Below are 16195 nucleotides of genomic sequence, written 5' to 3' on the forward strand. Positions count from 1 at the left end.
CGAGACATGACCAGGTTGTTGGTCTTCTTTTAGAGTTGCTCCAATGTGCATCTTTGCTCCATTTCCACTCTAAATTATGCCCTGTTAATGAAAATAAGCAAAGAGTATATCTCTAAATAAAAGAAATAGAAATAAGATATAATAATAAAATATGGTATAATAAACATAGATTATACTCATGAAATATAAGTATAATCTATGCACATCAAGTAGGTCAAGGTTGATCGAATATTTGATAGTAGAGAAATCTAAGTGAGTCATATTAACTGAACACTTGGTAGTTGAAAGTCTAAAAGGGAGTTGTCAAGAATGGAGTTGAAGTGTGTCATGGTTGACTGGATACTTGGCGGTTAGAAGTCTAATAAGAAATTGCCATGAGAGGCAAAGTCCAAGTGAGTTATGGAAGACTAAACACTTGACATAATATGTGAAGTCCAATTGGATCAAGGTTGATTGAACACTTGATAATAAGGGAAGTCTAAATAGGTCACGGAGGACTGGATGTTTGGCAATAGAGAAGTCCTAATAGATCAAGGTTAATCAGATGTTAGGCATAAGATGGGAAGTCCTAACAAGTCCAAGTTGACCTAATGCTAAGTGATAATGAAGTCTTGAAAGGTCAAAGTTGATTGGATACTATGCAAAGGTGAAATCCAAACAAATCAAGGTTGATTAAATGCTAGGCAAAGGAAGTCCTGACAGGTCAAAGTTAGCTAATTACTAGGAAAAAGAAGTTCTAGTAGATTAAGATTAGTTGAATATTAGACAAAGTGAAAATTTAGTCTTGGTTAGGTTGAAATAGAGGTATTAGTCGATTGCTATAAAGTAACAATTAAGTGATGACCTCCTAAATCTTGAGTTCGAGATTTGAGGGGGTTTAAGGGGATTTGTTATAGATCAATCCACTATTGGTATGAACAATTGATTGATAACACTATTATAGTGAACAAAATATCTGAAATTCTACTAATCATCATCAGTTAACTAATGACACTGTTGTAATGAACATAATGTTTTGAACTTGATTGCGACACTCAATTGATGCAGCAACTATCAACTAAAGGCAATGAGCAATCCATTATTGTGGCCAAATTTGAGCTGAAAAGAGTGGTTCTGCAAGTGAAATGGTCAAATTCAAAGAAAGTAATCTATTGATGGGTGCAGTTGACTAATAGGCAAAAAGTAGTCACGACTTGAAGCCTATAAAATAGGGTTTCATGAAGGATTTTGTATATATGTTCTTAAGGGTTTTGGAGGAGAGTGATGCTATATTTCCAAACCTTCAAGAGGTTATTCAAAGCAACTACAAAGTGAGCAAAGCGAGAATCATTCTTGTAAAGTATTTCATTTGCATTGTTTATATTCTATTGTATCTTTGTTTTGTTTGTGTTGCTTGTAAAGAATAGAGATTGTAAGAGGTTTCTCCACTGCTAGAAGGTATCCCAAGAATGAGAAAGATAATGGTGTTATCGTTAGAACTTTAAGTCATGGAGTAGGAACCAAAGATTCTGAACCACATAAAATCAATTTATTATGCTTATGTTCTATTTTACGTTTTGTTTATTTTATTTTCTACTACATGTTAACACATTGTAGACGAGCACATGATTGATGAATAATAATGAAGCAAATTGCTATTCACCCCCTCTAGTGATGTCACCGATTCTAACAAGCGATATCAAAGTAAGATTTTCTTATGGAAGGGCTAATCACCTTGAGAGTATCAGAGGAAGAAGAATGGTGATTTTGACCCCTTTGATATTCAACAAGTGATATTAGAGTAAGTCTCCCTCTTCATCGACCTAGTAGCTAAAGGAACATAAAGCTAGAAGAGGAAGAAAGTGTCATAAGTTTGAGCCCTCTGATACCTAATAAGTGGTATCAAAATGGATCCCAAAGATGGATTTAGATATAACACCCGAGTACCTCCATCATTCGAAATAAAAAATTTTGAAGATTGGAAATTAATGATGGAGAATTTCTTAATAATGGACATCGACAATTAATTCATCTTAATGGAGGGATTTGAAGTCCCAAAGGATAATAAAGGAAGACTCCTTGATAAGAAGAAATGAACTGAGAAGTAAATTTAAGAATATGAGGCAAACGATAAGGTAATTAAAAAATTAGTTTGTTACCTAATGAGATTTTCTATAAATTAGGTAAATACAAGAATGTATGTGACCTATAGAGAAAATTGGTCAAGCTCCATGAACCTCCAACATAAGCACAAAATGAGGATGAGTCCAAGAAGGGAGACTCGAGGAATATGAAAAAGAATCCACCTCAAGGTTTGTCGGGGATGTAGGCCATTGACACTAGAGCAAGAAGACCCTCGATATCTAGAGCCAATGAGGAGGAAGCAAGTGTCATCCCTACTATCCTAGAAGGTATAATAATTTCAATTATTAAAAATAAAGATCACATCATACGTTTTAAGTGTAAGAATAATGGATACTATAAGAGAAAATATCCAAAATTGATGAATAAAAGACTCGTGTGGCACCTAAGGCTAAAGTGAAGCTAAAAGAATTCGAACCCTTGGTATGAAAGGGCAAGGAGCACATCTTCTCATTCAAACAACAAGAACATTACCGAAATTAATGTCTAAGGGGGAGGAACCCGAGTAAGGACAAGGGAGGAAGCTCAAGTTTAGTAGGAGCTTTGAGGAAAAATCGAAGGTATTGTTTTTGAATAAAGTTCCTTTACATCATGATAAGAAGCATGCTAGACTTAAATTTTATGTTTTCAGTGTTTATCATCGTGAAAATAAGAAATTTAAAATTCTAAGGATATTTTTAGATTATGTAATACTAGAATTGCCTCATCTAAGGATAGAAAGGTAAAGAGTGGCTCCACGTATTGGTGCAGTTGATATTTGCATTGGTATTGTTGCAATAGGTCTTGGGATCAATTCCCAACGAGTGTAAATTGTCACTGGGTGCCCGACATCCTCCATTCAAAGGGTCTCTACACTAGGCAAATTCCCCTAGCGATTTACCCCCTTCCAGAGTATGTGGGGGTCGTCTTAAAGGGGCCACTAAAGTGAGGGTTGTCACCTTTTGCTGCAAAAGAAAGGTACAGAGTGATCTAGGTAATAACGCTAAGAAAGTTGTAGACAACAACAACAACAACAACCCAGTCTTATCCCACTAGGTGGGGTTGGCTATATGAATCTTTTTACGTCATTGAGCTTTATCTCCTACTATATCATCATCTATACTTAAATAAATTTTATCTTATTTTATTATTACTAACCAAGTCTTTTTTGGTCTTCCTCATCCTCATTTGATACGCGTATTTGCTATAGTTTCACATCACCTAACTAGAGTATTTATTAGTCATCTAAGTGCATGCATGTGCCATCTTACACATGTCTCTCGAAGTTTTCCCTCAATAGATGCAAGTCTAACTTTCTCTCTAATGCTCTCATTTCTTATTTTATTCATCCTTGTATGTCCACACATCCATCTTAACATCCTAATCTCTGTAACTCATCTTTTACTCATGTGCTTGAGTTATATCCCAACATTTAACTTCATATAATATATTAGGTCTAACTGTGATTTTATAGAACTTTCTTTTAAGTTTTAGAGGTACTTTACGGTCACATAAAATACTTAATACTCCCCTCTATTTCAACCATCCTGCTTGTATTCTATGTAAGACATCTCTCTTAACCCCTCCATCATTTTGGAAAATTGATTCTAAATATTTAAAACTCTCGATTTTAGACAACTCGTCATCTCTTATCTTAATAATTTTCTTATTATATCTAATATTACTAAACTTAAATTTCATATATTTCATCTTTAATCTACTAAGCCTAAAAATTTTTCCTTCTAGTATTTTCCATCAAAAATATAGTTTAATATTTACTTCTTCACGTGTTTCATCTACCAAAATAATATCATATGCAAATAACATGCACTACGGTATTATGTCTTGAATGTGTTGGTGCAGGGAGTATCAGACAATCAAACCTGAGTTTTGATAATGGTAAAGGGTTCAAAAGTTAAGATGTCTTGTTATCTGACAAGTGTAACTGAGCTTGCAGAAAAATCCTAAGTATTCTTAAGCAAAAGTCCTAATGGATTCTAGGCAGGTAAAAAATCCTAAGGGGAGGTAATCCTAAGTTATGGAAAGTCCTAGCTGCGGTTAGGCAATGAAGTCCTAGTCCGGGGGACTGGGTGAAGTTTTGGTGAGTCGAGGATGTTGGGCGAAATCCTAATGTCGAGGACACTAGGTGAAAATCCTAAGGGTCGCGAACACTAGGTGGAAGACTAGATGAATCAGGGATAGAGTATTCAGTATGAAGTCCTGATGTCTTGAATGCTGAGCAAAAGTCTAGATGGTCTAGAGGATCGGTCTAGCAAAAGATAAACTCTCCTGAGAGGAGCAGGTGAGGACGCATTCTCCATTGAGGGAACAGTAGATGTCAATTCGACCTAGGATTTCCAGGAAATCTAAAAGTTAGAACTAGACAAACTGAAAACTATCAAATATTTCATTAATAATATTTTATTGTGATAAATTTATTTTATAGGGTATATTTTGTATTTGGACTAATATACCTTGCAGGAAGTGGAAAGCACAAAAGAGTCTCAGATGAACAGTGTTGGAAGGCACCTTCCATGTGGCTGAAGATGCCTCCAATAAACAATATTTGAGGCGCCTTCCATACGGTTATATGTGCCTTTGAAGGGATAAACTTCGCAGAAAGCGGAAGTTATCATCTCCAACACTGAGGGGATAAGTGTCCCAACCGGAGGCGCCTTCAAGGGGTTTGAAGGCGCCTTCAGCAGCCCATAAAAGGCTAGTTCGAGCAAAGGGTTGAACATAACTTGAATTCACAACTACTCTCTTGTGCGCTGCTCCGAAGATGATCTAACGAATCCGTAACACTGTGCCAACAACCAGAAGCTTGCAATTTCAACACTGTCATTGTCGGTATATTGTAATTAAATTACTGCACTTGTAATTTTGCTACTTGTAAAGATTTTCTAAAATTATAGTGATTGCCCAACGAAAGCAATCAACGATTGTCGGTCTTGGAGTAGGAGTCTTCATATGCTCCAAACCAAGTAAAACTTGGTCTTGTTAGCGTTGTTTCTCTTTTCTTTTTTTATGTTACGTTATTCTCTATTTTCTGAAAAGTGTGAAAAAGTCACGAGCACTATTCATCCCCACATCTAGCGCATCTTGATCCTACAATTGCTAATTTCAAATTTAATTATTTTCAAATATTAATTAATTTTCAAATTCTGAAATCTTAATTATTTTCAAATGTTAATTAATTTTTAAATCATAATTAATTATTTTCATGAAGTCAGATTTAAATAAATTCTAAGTTCAATATTTTTAAATTCAAACTTATATATTTTTTAAAATCTAAATTCAAATATTCTAAAATTTAAAAAAATTTAGAGATACTTAAAATTAATATTAACTTCATCTTACACAAACTCATAAACTTAATATGTTTGATAACTTAGAAAGAGTGAGATAGAAAATTAGAAAAATAAATGATTATTTTAAATATATTCTTAATTTTTTATATTTGTACTTTAGGATTCTCAAACTTAAATAAATTACTTAAATTTTTTTTGGATATTAATCAAGGGGGAGAAAAAGAGAATTAAGTTAAACATTTTTATTTTCAAATGTCAAAGTATTTTTCAAAAGGAAGTTAAGTTTTTCTTTGGTTTAACTATTTTTGAAAGTTTAACTATTTTTGAAAAATAACCTTAAATATTTTATTTGAAAAGGCAAGCTTAAATAGTTTTTTTCTAAAAAAAGGTTTTTGAAAAGGTTTTTAACTAAGTTTTTATGAAGTCTTTTCAAAAAGCTTAAATAAGCTTTTTCTTTTTTGAATCTTTTACTTAACGAAGTTTTTCAAAAAGTTGAGTACTTAACTAAGTTTGTTTAAAAATTTTCAAAAAACTAAATACTTAACTAAGTTTTTTTGAAATTCTTCAAAAGTTAAGTACTTAACAAAGTGTTTTTCAAATCTAAAAATTTAGCTAAGTTTTTAAGGAAAAAAACTTTTTTTCCTTCAAAGCCTTTAAGTATACTTTCAAAGATACTAAATCTTTAAAAAGATATCCTTCAAAAGTCAAGTTCTTCTTCAAGACTTTTACAAAAATACTAAGTACTTTTAAAACATAGTCTGTTTAAAATTAGTTTTAACTCTCCTTTGTCAAAAGTTTTTTAAAAGTAAAATTCTACTATCTCAAAAGCAGAGTTTGTTTCAAAGTGTTTGAAAAACTAAAATATTTTATTTTAAAATTAAGTATTTTTTTATAAATTTTTTCTCCCTAATTTATTTTTGATATATGTCAAAGGGGGAGAGAATATTCAAAAGTTAAGGGAGAGAGAAAGATAAGGGATTAAGGGGGAGCTAACAAGTTAATTCTTTTCTTTAAATGAATGAATCTCTTAACTTTTGCTATATGGTACACTTTTGTTATATGTTGCTATATGTTTTACTTAACTTTTAAATCAAGTTGCCATAATCAAAAAAAGGGAGATTGTTAGTGTAGAGAGCACCAAACGATCGAACCTAAATTTTAATAATGGTAAACGGTTCAAAAGTTAATATGTCTTGTTATCTAACAAGTGTGACTGAGCTTGCAGGAAAGTCCTAAATATTCTTAGGCAAAAGTCCTAGTGGATTCTAGGAAGGTAGAAAACCCTAGGGGGAGGTAACCCTAAGTCATAGGGGGAGGTAACCCTAGGTTATGAAAAGTCCTAGTCGTGATTAGACAACTAAGTCCTAGTCCGGGGGATTGGACGAAGTCTTAGCCGATAGAGGACGTTGGGCGAAATCCTAGTGTTGAGGACACTATGTGAAAATTCTGGGAGTCGCAGACACCGGGTGGAAGATTGGACGAATCAGGGATCAGCCATTCATCATGAAGACCTGACGTCTCAGACACTGGGCAAAAGTCCAAATGGTCTAGATGACTAGTCTGACTAAAGGTAAACTCTCCTGAGAGGAGCAGGTGAAGACGCTTTCCTCGTTGAGAGAACAGTAGGTGTCGGTTCAACTTAGGATTTCTAGGAAATCCAAAAGTTAGAACCAGACAGTTTGGAGGCTGTCAAATATTTCATTAATCATATTTTATTGTGCTAACTTTATTTTGTAGGGTATATTTTATATTTGGACTAATATGCCTTGCAAGAAGTGGAAAGCACAAAAGAGTCTTGAATGAACAATAGTAGAAGACGCCTTCCATGTGGCTGAAGGTGCCTCTAATGAACAATGTTCAAGACACCTTCCATGTGATTGAAGGTTCCTTCGAAGGGATAAACTTCGCAGAAAGCATAAGTTATTATCTCCGATGCTGAGGGTATAAGTGTCCCAACTGGAGGCGCGTTCAAGGGAGTTGAAGGTGCCTTCGACGGCCTATAAAAGGTTAGTTCAAGTAAAGGGCTAGACACAACTTGAATTCACAACTACTCTCTTACATGCTTCTTCGAAGACAATATGATGAATCTGTAATGATACGCCAACAACCAGAAGCTTGTAATTTCAACACCGTCATTGTCGGTATATTGTAATTAAATTACTGCACTTGTAATTTTGCTACTTGTAAATATTTTCTAAAATTATAGTGATTATCCAACAAAAATGATTAATGATCGTGGACATTGGAGTAGGAGTCGACATAGGCTCTGAACCAAGTAAAACTTATTCTTGTTAGCATTGTTTCTCTTTTCTTTCTTTCTACTGCGTTATTCTTTGTTTTCCGAAATGTATGAAAAAGCCACGAGCGCTATTCATCCCCCCCTCTAGCACATCTCAATCCTACAGAATGTGCATAGTGAGCTCGTCCATAATTAGTGTAAAAAAAAAGAGACTTAGAGCTAATTTTTGATGTAACCTTATCTTTATTGAAAATATTTCAGTTACTCTGCCTAAAGTCTTTACTCTGATTGTTATATCTTTGTGCATATCCTTAATTAGTTCGATAAAAAAGGTTGTAGACATATGCCAAAAAAGATAAATGATCAAGCTAGAAATGAAAAATCAAGGATTGAAGACTTAGAGAATAAAAATTAAGTTTTGAGGTTAAGACTTAATTAATTAGAGAAGACCCTAAGAAAAAAGACAAATGAGGTTAGTGAGTTAAAGCAACAAAACCTAGATTAGGACATCATAAAAAATCTAAGGATGATAAAGGTTTGGGTCAAGTCTAAGGATAAGGAGAGTGTATCATCATATTATAGAATTTCATATAACTTTGGAACTAATCTTAGATCTAAAAGTGAAGTCAAAGTTACAATAGAGATTATTCCTAGTGTTGACCTTAATGAAATTAGCATGACTAAGGTGTTGGTGCAATCAACGTTCATGGTTTTGATGTTTGATAATATGTCTAAGTTTGATCAAAGTTAACCAAGGGTTGATCCAAGTAGGCCAAGATTGACCAGATGCTTGAAAGTAAGTTGGTAAAAGTCCAAGTAGATAAAGAGTAACTTGATCCTGGGAAGTTGAGTAGAAATTTTGACAGGTTAAGGGTGACCTAATCAAGTGAGATATTCTAGCAGGTCATAGGTGACCTAGGCAAGGAAAAAGTCTAAGCAAATCAAGGTTATTAGATGATTGATAAAGGAAAAAAATCACAGGTAGTGAGAAGTCTTAGAGAAGTGAACTTAAGTAAAAGGGAAGTCTTAGAAGAGTGAATTCAAAGAAAATAAGAAAGTCCAGTTAGGTAGACCATATATTAGACATAACATATTTTGTATATTATTTGTGGACTAATCTTGTATTACATGAAACTAGAGTTGACAACATGGACTTAGAGGATCTAAGTAATCGAAAGTGGTTTGGTTGACCCAAAGTTAGGGCCAACAAAAGTGTTAGGTCAGCCCAAAGATCTGGGTGGCCGAAAGTGGTTCGGGCAACCCAAAGACGATTTAGGTGACCAAAAGTTGCCAAGTCAGCAAGATATGAGATTCATGAGGATCCAACCAACAGTTGAGTTAATAAGAGCCCAAACATCTGAAAGTTTTCTAAGTGACCAAATAGGTGTCATGTCAACAATTGACAAAATATACTCACGTTTTGTACTCTGAATGTTCATACTTCTTGTGCAATCTAGAAGGCTCCAAGGCAAGTGTTGCATTTTTTTTTTTTTTCAAATTTGGAGGTTTTTCTGACCATTAGCATTTTTGCTAAAAGTGTTTGGCACACAAAGGACTCTAAATGTAAAAAAAAAATAGACTTATGAGAGTAGTAGTGCAGTGATGCAAATTTGCCACAAATCAAGACCTTTAGGATCGTCAAACATATTTCAAAGATTTGATGGTCCTAAATAGCTTTAAATCTAAAGAAAAAAAAATATGGATAAATCTAGAGAATCTATAGAAGTACAACTATCTTAATTTGGCATGCATTTATAGCCTTTAAGGATATTGAGCACTTATGTTTAGGAATCCAGATATTCATCTTTTTAAAAGGATTAATCCTAGAGGTGACCGACTCAGTCCCATAGAAGTTTTTCATCAGTTACCAAGATAAATTGGAAAGCACTCATAGAGACTCATTCAAGAAGCTAATTTTCTTAGGTTTATTGTCCCACTAAAGGGAAATTCCTGAAGTGTGACGCAGTTGAGATTCGAAGCTTAGATGTCGAGTTAACTGGGCCTAACCGCAACACTATAGCCTCAGTGGCGGATATCAATGACACAAGGTATCCAACTTACATCGACTAATCATGGGCGTGAATGGCCCGCCCCTATGGAAGTTTCCTACCAACTATCAGGGTAAATTAGAAAGCGCTCGCAGCGGGCAACACATTAGCTCAACGTTCTTAAGTCAACCGCTAATTAAGAGAAATTTATTCATTATTAGTTAAAGTTGATACTCGACCCATAAATGTCTGGGAAACAAAAAAGGCACTCTATTGCTACATCATTGCCCCGGGGGTGAATATCAAGCAACAACAACAACAACAAACCTTATCTCACTAGGTGAGGTTGACTATATGGGCCTTATCGCTATACCACCGTGAGCACTTCTCAATTTACTCTGCTGGTTAATAAAAAATTTTCGTGGGTCAAATAAATCATCTCAAGATTAATTGGCATAAATTAAATACTGATACCAACTATAATAATAATAATAAAATAAATGGAATAAATTCAAGATGTTCCAAGGAATAGAGTATTTTTGGATATGTATTTTCTCATTTTTCAACTGCTATTTTTTAGACTATTAAAAAATTTTACCAGGTGTTTTTTGGGATTAAAAAAAATCCCTATGGCTCCAGACATATAAAAAAAATGTGAAACCAAACTCTTCTAATAAAATTGCTATGGAATATTCAACTAAAAAAAAATAGTTGTGGCATTCACCATATGCACACTTACCATCTTACTATTTAATTAGAATTTTGATTCTTTAATAATTAATTTTGGTAAGTCCAAAATTAAATTACATTAATATTCTAAGAATCTAAAACCTTTAATAATTAATTTTGGTGTAGCTTCAAATTAAATTATGTTAATATTTTTTTTCACGTGTATTTTTTTTTTAATTTATTAGTAAATTTCCTTGGTTATTTTTTATATAAAAAATATATATTTTTTAATCCTATATTTTAAGATTGACAACACCATGAACGAAAACATTTTTATAAATATTTTGAGCAAGCAACGTTAGATTTTAGCTTTCGTTATAATTTTATGTGAGGATGACTTTCGTTTTAATACCTTGCTATTGAATTTTCAGAGTGTGCATGCGATGACTGTCTAAGTAAAGAATCGATTTGGAGCTGGGGGTTGAAACCTCTTATTTTTGTTCTTTGGAATATTGTGCTTTAAATAGAAAGCTCTAATGCTTTTTCTTTTGAGACTGATCCGAACTACAATAATCGACTTTTAGATTCTTCCAATTGATTTAGTTATCTATTAAAACAATTTCGATCAGACTAAATATACTTTTATTTAAATTTTTAAAAAATCGCTTTCTTGGGTTGATGATATGGTAAAGCCTGTCCATATATTCTTTTGCAGAGAAAAAAATAAAATTTATCCAGTAGGAGTAGGACTGATCTGTGGCCTATCCAGTCCCGTCCTTCACCACGTTCAAGGAAGCTCCAACCCACTCTAATCTCTACACTCGCACGCACATTGCCAGCTTACACTGCAGGCCCCAAATATATTTACCGCCGGAATGGAAAGGCCACTGTGGCTCCTCCTTCTCGCCTCCTCTGTCGTCGTCGTCGCTGTTACGTCTCAAGAGACCCATGCAGATGGCCGCTCTGATGCTTCGGTGGAGTTCTTGAAGACCCCGCCGCCATTCTCGGCGTCAAGCTCGGCCACGTTTCAGTTTGAGGTGATCAACGGTAGAAATGGCAGCTCATGCCGCAGCTGCAGTATCACCTGCAAGGTCTGTGCGTTCAATCCTTTCTTCTTCTTCTTCTCTTCTCAAAACTTCACGCAAGATTGAGTGCGCTTTTAATTTTATGGAACTTCCAGTCTTTATTTCTTCATTCTTTCTTGTTTTTGAGCGAAATAGGCATCAAATCAAGTGCTTGCTGAACTGCAATTGGAAATGGAAGAAGTCAGGCAAATAGTAGAGTGCACGGCTGTTTAATTTTGTGGATTTTGGAAATTGAAGAAACTCAAAATCTCTATTATCAAACATGAAAGCAAAGTTAAACGGGCCAACTCATAAAGGGCGGCCCAATCCAAATAATTCAAATATTTGATTATTGTCATGCAATAGGAAAGAGAGACATGAGATGACCATTCAATCATAAGTAAATATAACCCTCATAGGTTGACGCAATTGGTATCTACATGGATGTTTGTTCCATGGTTTAAAGTGTCGTGTCGAAACGGTCGAAACAGGCGAAACGTCTCGTTCCGCTCGGCAATTAGCACCGGTATGATCCTAGCACCAGACTCACGACAGGTGTGACATGTTGCGCGACCCCATGGTCACAGCAGAGGGGTCGCTCGACCCTGCAACAATAGCGGAGAGGTCGCATAATCCTTCTACTGCCGCCGTGGAGGCATCGTGCGACCCTGCGGTCACTGCAGAGGGGTCGCACGACCAACGTGGTCGCGCCGAAGGAGTCATGCAATTCCCGCGGCCATGGCTAGTCGCACAACCTTGCGACAGCACCGAAGTTGTGCGGGCTTGTGAGTAGTGTCGGATTTTAGATTTTTTTTAATTAAACTTAGGTTAATTTTTTTAATCAACTCCTAGTTATGGTGGAGATAATCTAAAGAGACTTTATTAAACCCTAATAAAATTATCTAATTAATTTTATATTTCATTTATTTTAATTTAAAAATTATAATAAAATTTATTTATTTATTTATCTATTTTCATATCTTTTCCTTTTTTAAAAGATTATTTTTTATCTTGTTTATTTTTTATCTTGTTTATTTTTTAAATATTTATGTTAAATATTTTAATTTTTAATTAATATATTTTATATTTAAAAAATACCGAAACTATATCGGCACAGTACGATACGGTACTAAAACCGTATCATTCCGATCCAGGACCGAAACCTCGGCACGGGTCGAAATTTTAAACCTTGATTTGTTCTATTAGGACTTAGAGTCAATTTCCAATAGGTACAAAATATCTCGTTAGATGTCTAACCCCCAATGCAAAAGGTCGCTATGGTAGAGAAAATGTCCCTCATGATTTACCTGCCTATATTTTATCGTGGGGCCGGCGATACTGGACCGCTTGAGGTAAGCGATATCACCTTTTGCCCTCCAATCATAAACAAAATATATCACAATTGTTGTAGGATAATTTTGGATTGTAAACAATGATTCCTTTTCATTTTGTCAATGGTATCACACCGTCGAGATCATCAAAAAGGATTACTAATTCAACTATAAAGATCTTTAAATGAATATGTTTTCATCTAATAATTATATAAAAATGCGTATTAATTTTTCGTCATTGGTATCATAACACCGTTTGTTGATATTCTAATCAGATGTCGATGTGTGTTAAGTATATTTGTTTGATATGTCATGTTAATTTTTTTTTTGTTTCATGATTCAAAGTAGATTTTAAATGGTAAATCAAGTGCTTGCTGTTTTTTTAACAAAATAGATGTCAAATCAAGTGCTTGCTAAACTACAATCAGAAATGGAAGAAGTCAGGCAAATAGTAGAGTGCCTTTGTGGATTTTGGAAATTGAAGAACTCAAAATCTCTATTATCAAACATGAAAGAAAAGTTATACGGGGTCACTCATAAAGGGCGACCCAACCCAAATAATTTAAATATTTGATTGTTGTCATGCAATAGGAAAGAGAGATATGAGATGACCATACAATCATAAGTAAATATAACCCTCACAGGTTGACGCAGTTGGTACGTGCATGGATGTTTGTTCTATTAGGTCTTAGAGTCAATTTCCAATGGGTACAAAATGTTTCATTGGGTATCTGACCTTGTTGTGCAAAGAGAGGGCAATACCTCTCAACCTTTCTGAACCGCGGAAGAAGAGGAAGAGAGAAAAGAGATCGCGCGAAACAACAAGACAAAGACGCACAAAAGAGAGCAAACACCAGGAAGGAGAAGAAGAAGAGAAAGAAAAAGAGTTACCGTGGTTCGGCGACTTGCCTACTCCACAAAACGGCCGAAGCTTTATTAGAATTCTCTTCTACACAAGAGAATCACATCTAATGATTCTTGTGTTGTCTGATCTACAATGGGTTTACAATGATCCCTATAAATACTGCTAAACCCCCAGACCCGGTAAAAACGTAACAGAATTTGTTATGAAAAACATAACAAAATTCTGTTATATAAAATCTTAACAGAATTTTATTACGAAAAATCTTAACAGATTTTTCTTCCATGACATCCCTTCATCCAAATATGAGCCACTCGTCAACAATCTCCACCTTGGCGAATATTCACCCCTTCGAAGAATACGAATATCTGGACAAAACCCCATCTGGATATCTGGGTCGGGCTTCCTTCCTCTAGCATCTAGAGATATGGATCAAGTTCAAGCAATGCTTAAACTTCTCCGTGGTCACCGGCTTTGTTAGCATATCTGTGAAACCTCACATCAATGTGTTGATTCTTTGCATGATACACTCGATTCTTCGCCAAATAGATAGTACTCTAACTATCAGAATACAACTTGATTCCACCCTATTAAAAACTCAGTTCTCTAACTAACCCTGTAAGTCACAACGCTTCCTTTGCTTCAGCTTTTGTATGTACTCTGACTCAGTAGTGGACAATGCAATAGTAGGTTATACCATGGACTTCCAACAAATATGTCCTTCTGCCACAATGAACACATACTATATAGTAGACCTTCTATCATCCAAATTCTCTGTATAATCTATATCCACATATCCTACAACTAAGGACCACCCTATTGTCTGCTGAACACAATGTCATAATTAGTTGTATTTCTCAAGTATATGAAAATCCATTATATTTGACCGCATCCCAATGTGGTCGACCAGGATTTGAGAGAAACTTGCTTACCATACTAACTGCTTGCGCCAAATCTGGTCTCGTGCAAATCATGGCATACATCAGACAACCAACTGCACTGGCATAAGGAACCTTTGACATCTCTTGGATCTCGTCATCCGTCTTGGACACTGTGTATTGGATAACTTGAAGTGATGCGCCAAGGGTGTGCTCACCGACTTTGCATTCTTCATGTTGAACCTATCCAACACCTTCTCCACATAGCTACGTTGAGACAACCATAATCTCCCTGCAACTCTATTCTGTGAATCTCCATCCCAAGAATCTTCTTGGCCTCTCCCAAATCTTTCATGTCAAATTCCTTGCTCAAGAGCCTCTTCAATTTGTCAACCTCTCTCATCTTCTTCGCAACAATGAGCATGTCATCTACGTATAGTAGTAAGAAAATCAGTGATTCATCTTCAAGGCCCTTCACATATATGCAGCAGTCATACTCGCATCTCCTATATCCGTTTTGAATCATGTATGAATCAAAACGTTTGTACCATTGCCTAGGAGATTGTTTCAGTCCATAGAGCGATTTCTTCAACTTACAAACCAACTGCTCTTGTCCGGACTGACTAAATCCCTCAGGTTGTGACATAAAAATCTGCTCCTCCAAATTTCCATGAAGAAATGCCGTCTTCACATCCATTTGCTCCAAATACAAATTGTGATGTGCCACCAAAGCCAATACCGCTCTAATTGACGTATGTCTTACCACTAGAGAGAAAATTGCTTCATAGTCAATCCCCTTTCTTTGTGAATACCCTTTGCTACCAACCGAGCCTTAAACTTCACTTCTTCTCCCTCTGACATTGCTTCTTTCTTCTTGAATATCCACTTGCACCCTATAGCTTTCTCTCCTTCAGGAAGTTCCACTAGATCCCACGTTTGGTTCTTATGCAACGACTCCATCTCCTCTGCCATAGCACCCGTCCACCTGTCCTTCTCAGAGCTATGTATTGCCTCCTGAAAAGATGTAGGGTTTCCGCTACTAGTGGTAAGTGCATAAGATACCAAGTCTTCGAATCCGTATCTAGTGGGTGGTTTTACGACTCGTCTCGTTCTACCACTAGCTATAGTGCGATGCTCCATGTGCTCTAAGCTAGAATCATCGAAGTCATGAGTCTCTAGCTCCACCTGCACAATATCTTTCTCTTTGTTGCTTTGTGGTGTTTCCTTTCCTTCTTCCTGAGTACGTTGTAACATAGCTTTCTCGTCAAACACCACATCTCTGCTGATCACCACCTTGTTTGCCTTAGGATCCCAAAGCTTGAAGCCTTTAACTCCTTTCTGATAGCCCAGAAAAATGCATTGCTTTGACTTTGCATCCAGCTTTGATCTTTCCTCACTAGATATGTGCATATAGGCTGGACATCCAAAAACTCGAAGATGAGAGTATTCTACTTGATTCCCTGTCCATACTTCCTCTGATACTTTGCCTTCTAGTGCTGCCCTTGGTGATCTATTAATGAGATAACATGCCATGTTAACTGCTTCCGCCCAGAAATTCTTTGCAAGCCCTACATTCAGCCTGAGACATCTTGCCTTCTCAATGATTATCATGTTCAACCTTTCCGCTACCCCATTCTGCTGAGGTGTCCTGCGAACCGAGAAGTGCCTCATTATCCCATGCTGCTCACAGAATTCCTGAAACTTTGAATCTGTGTACTCAGTCCCATTATCTGACCTAAGGCATTTGATCTTC

The 16195-nt window shown here is 35.6% G+C and overlaps 1 protein-coding gene across 1 annotated transcript in view; it reads left to right on the forward strand.

The window, feature by feature from the left end:
* Positions 1-11062: 11062 nt before the first annotated feature.
* The window catches only part of LOC122043631, a 51113-nt gene continuing 45980 nt past the window's right edge, over positions 11063-16195 (forward strand). The window contains exon 1 of the mRNA XM_042604238.1: positions 11063-11398. Within this exon, the coding sequence (XP_042460172.1) occupies positions 11183-11398 (216 nt within the window). The 5' untranslated portion in view covers positions 11063-11182. The remainder of the gene's footprint in view (positions 11399-16195) is intronic.

This window comes from Zingiber officinale, chromosome 2A, assembly GCF_018446385.1.
Source record: "Zingiber officinale cultivar Zhangliang chromosome 2A, Zo_v1.1, whole genome shotgun sequence".
Taxonomy (NCBI): Eukaryota; Viridiplantae; Streptophyta; class Magnoliopsida; order Zingiberales; family Zingiberaceae; genus Zingiber; species Zingiber officinale.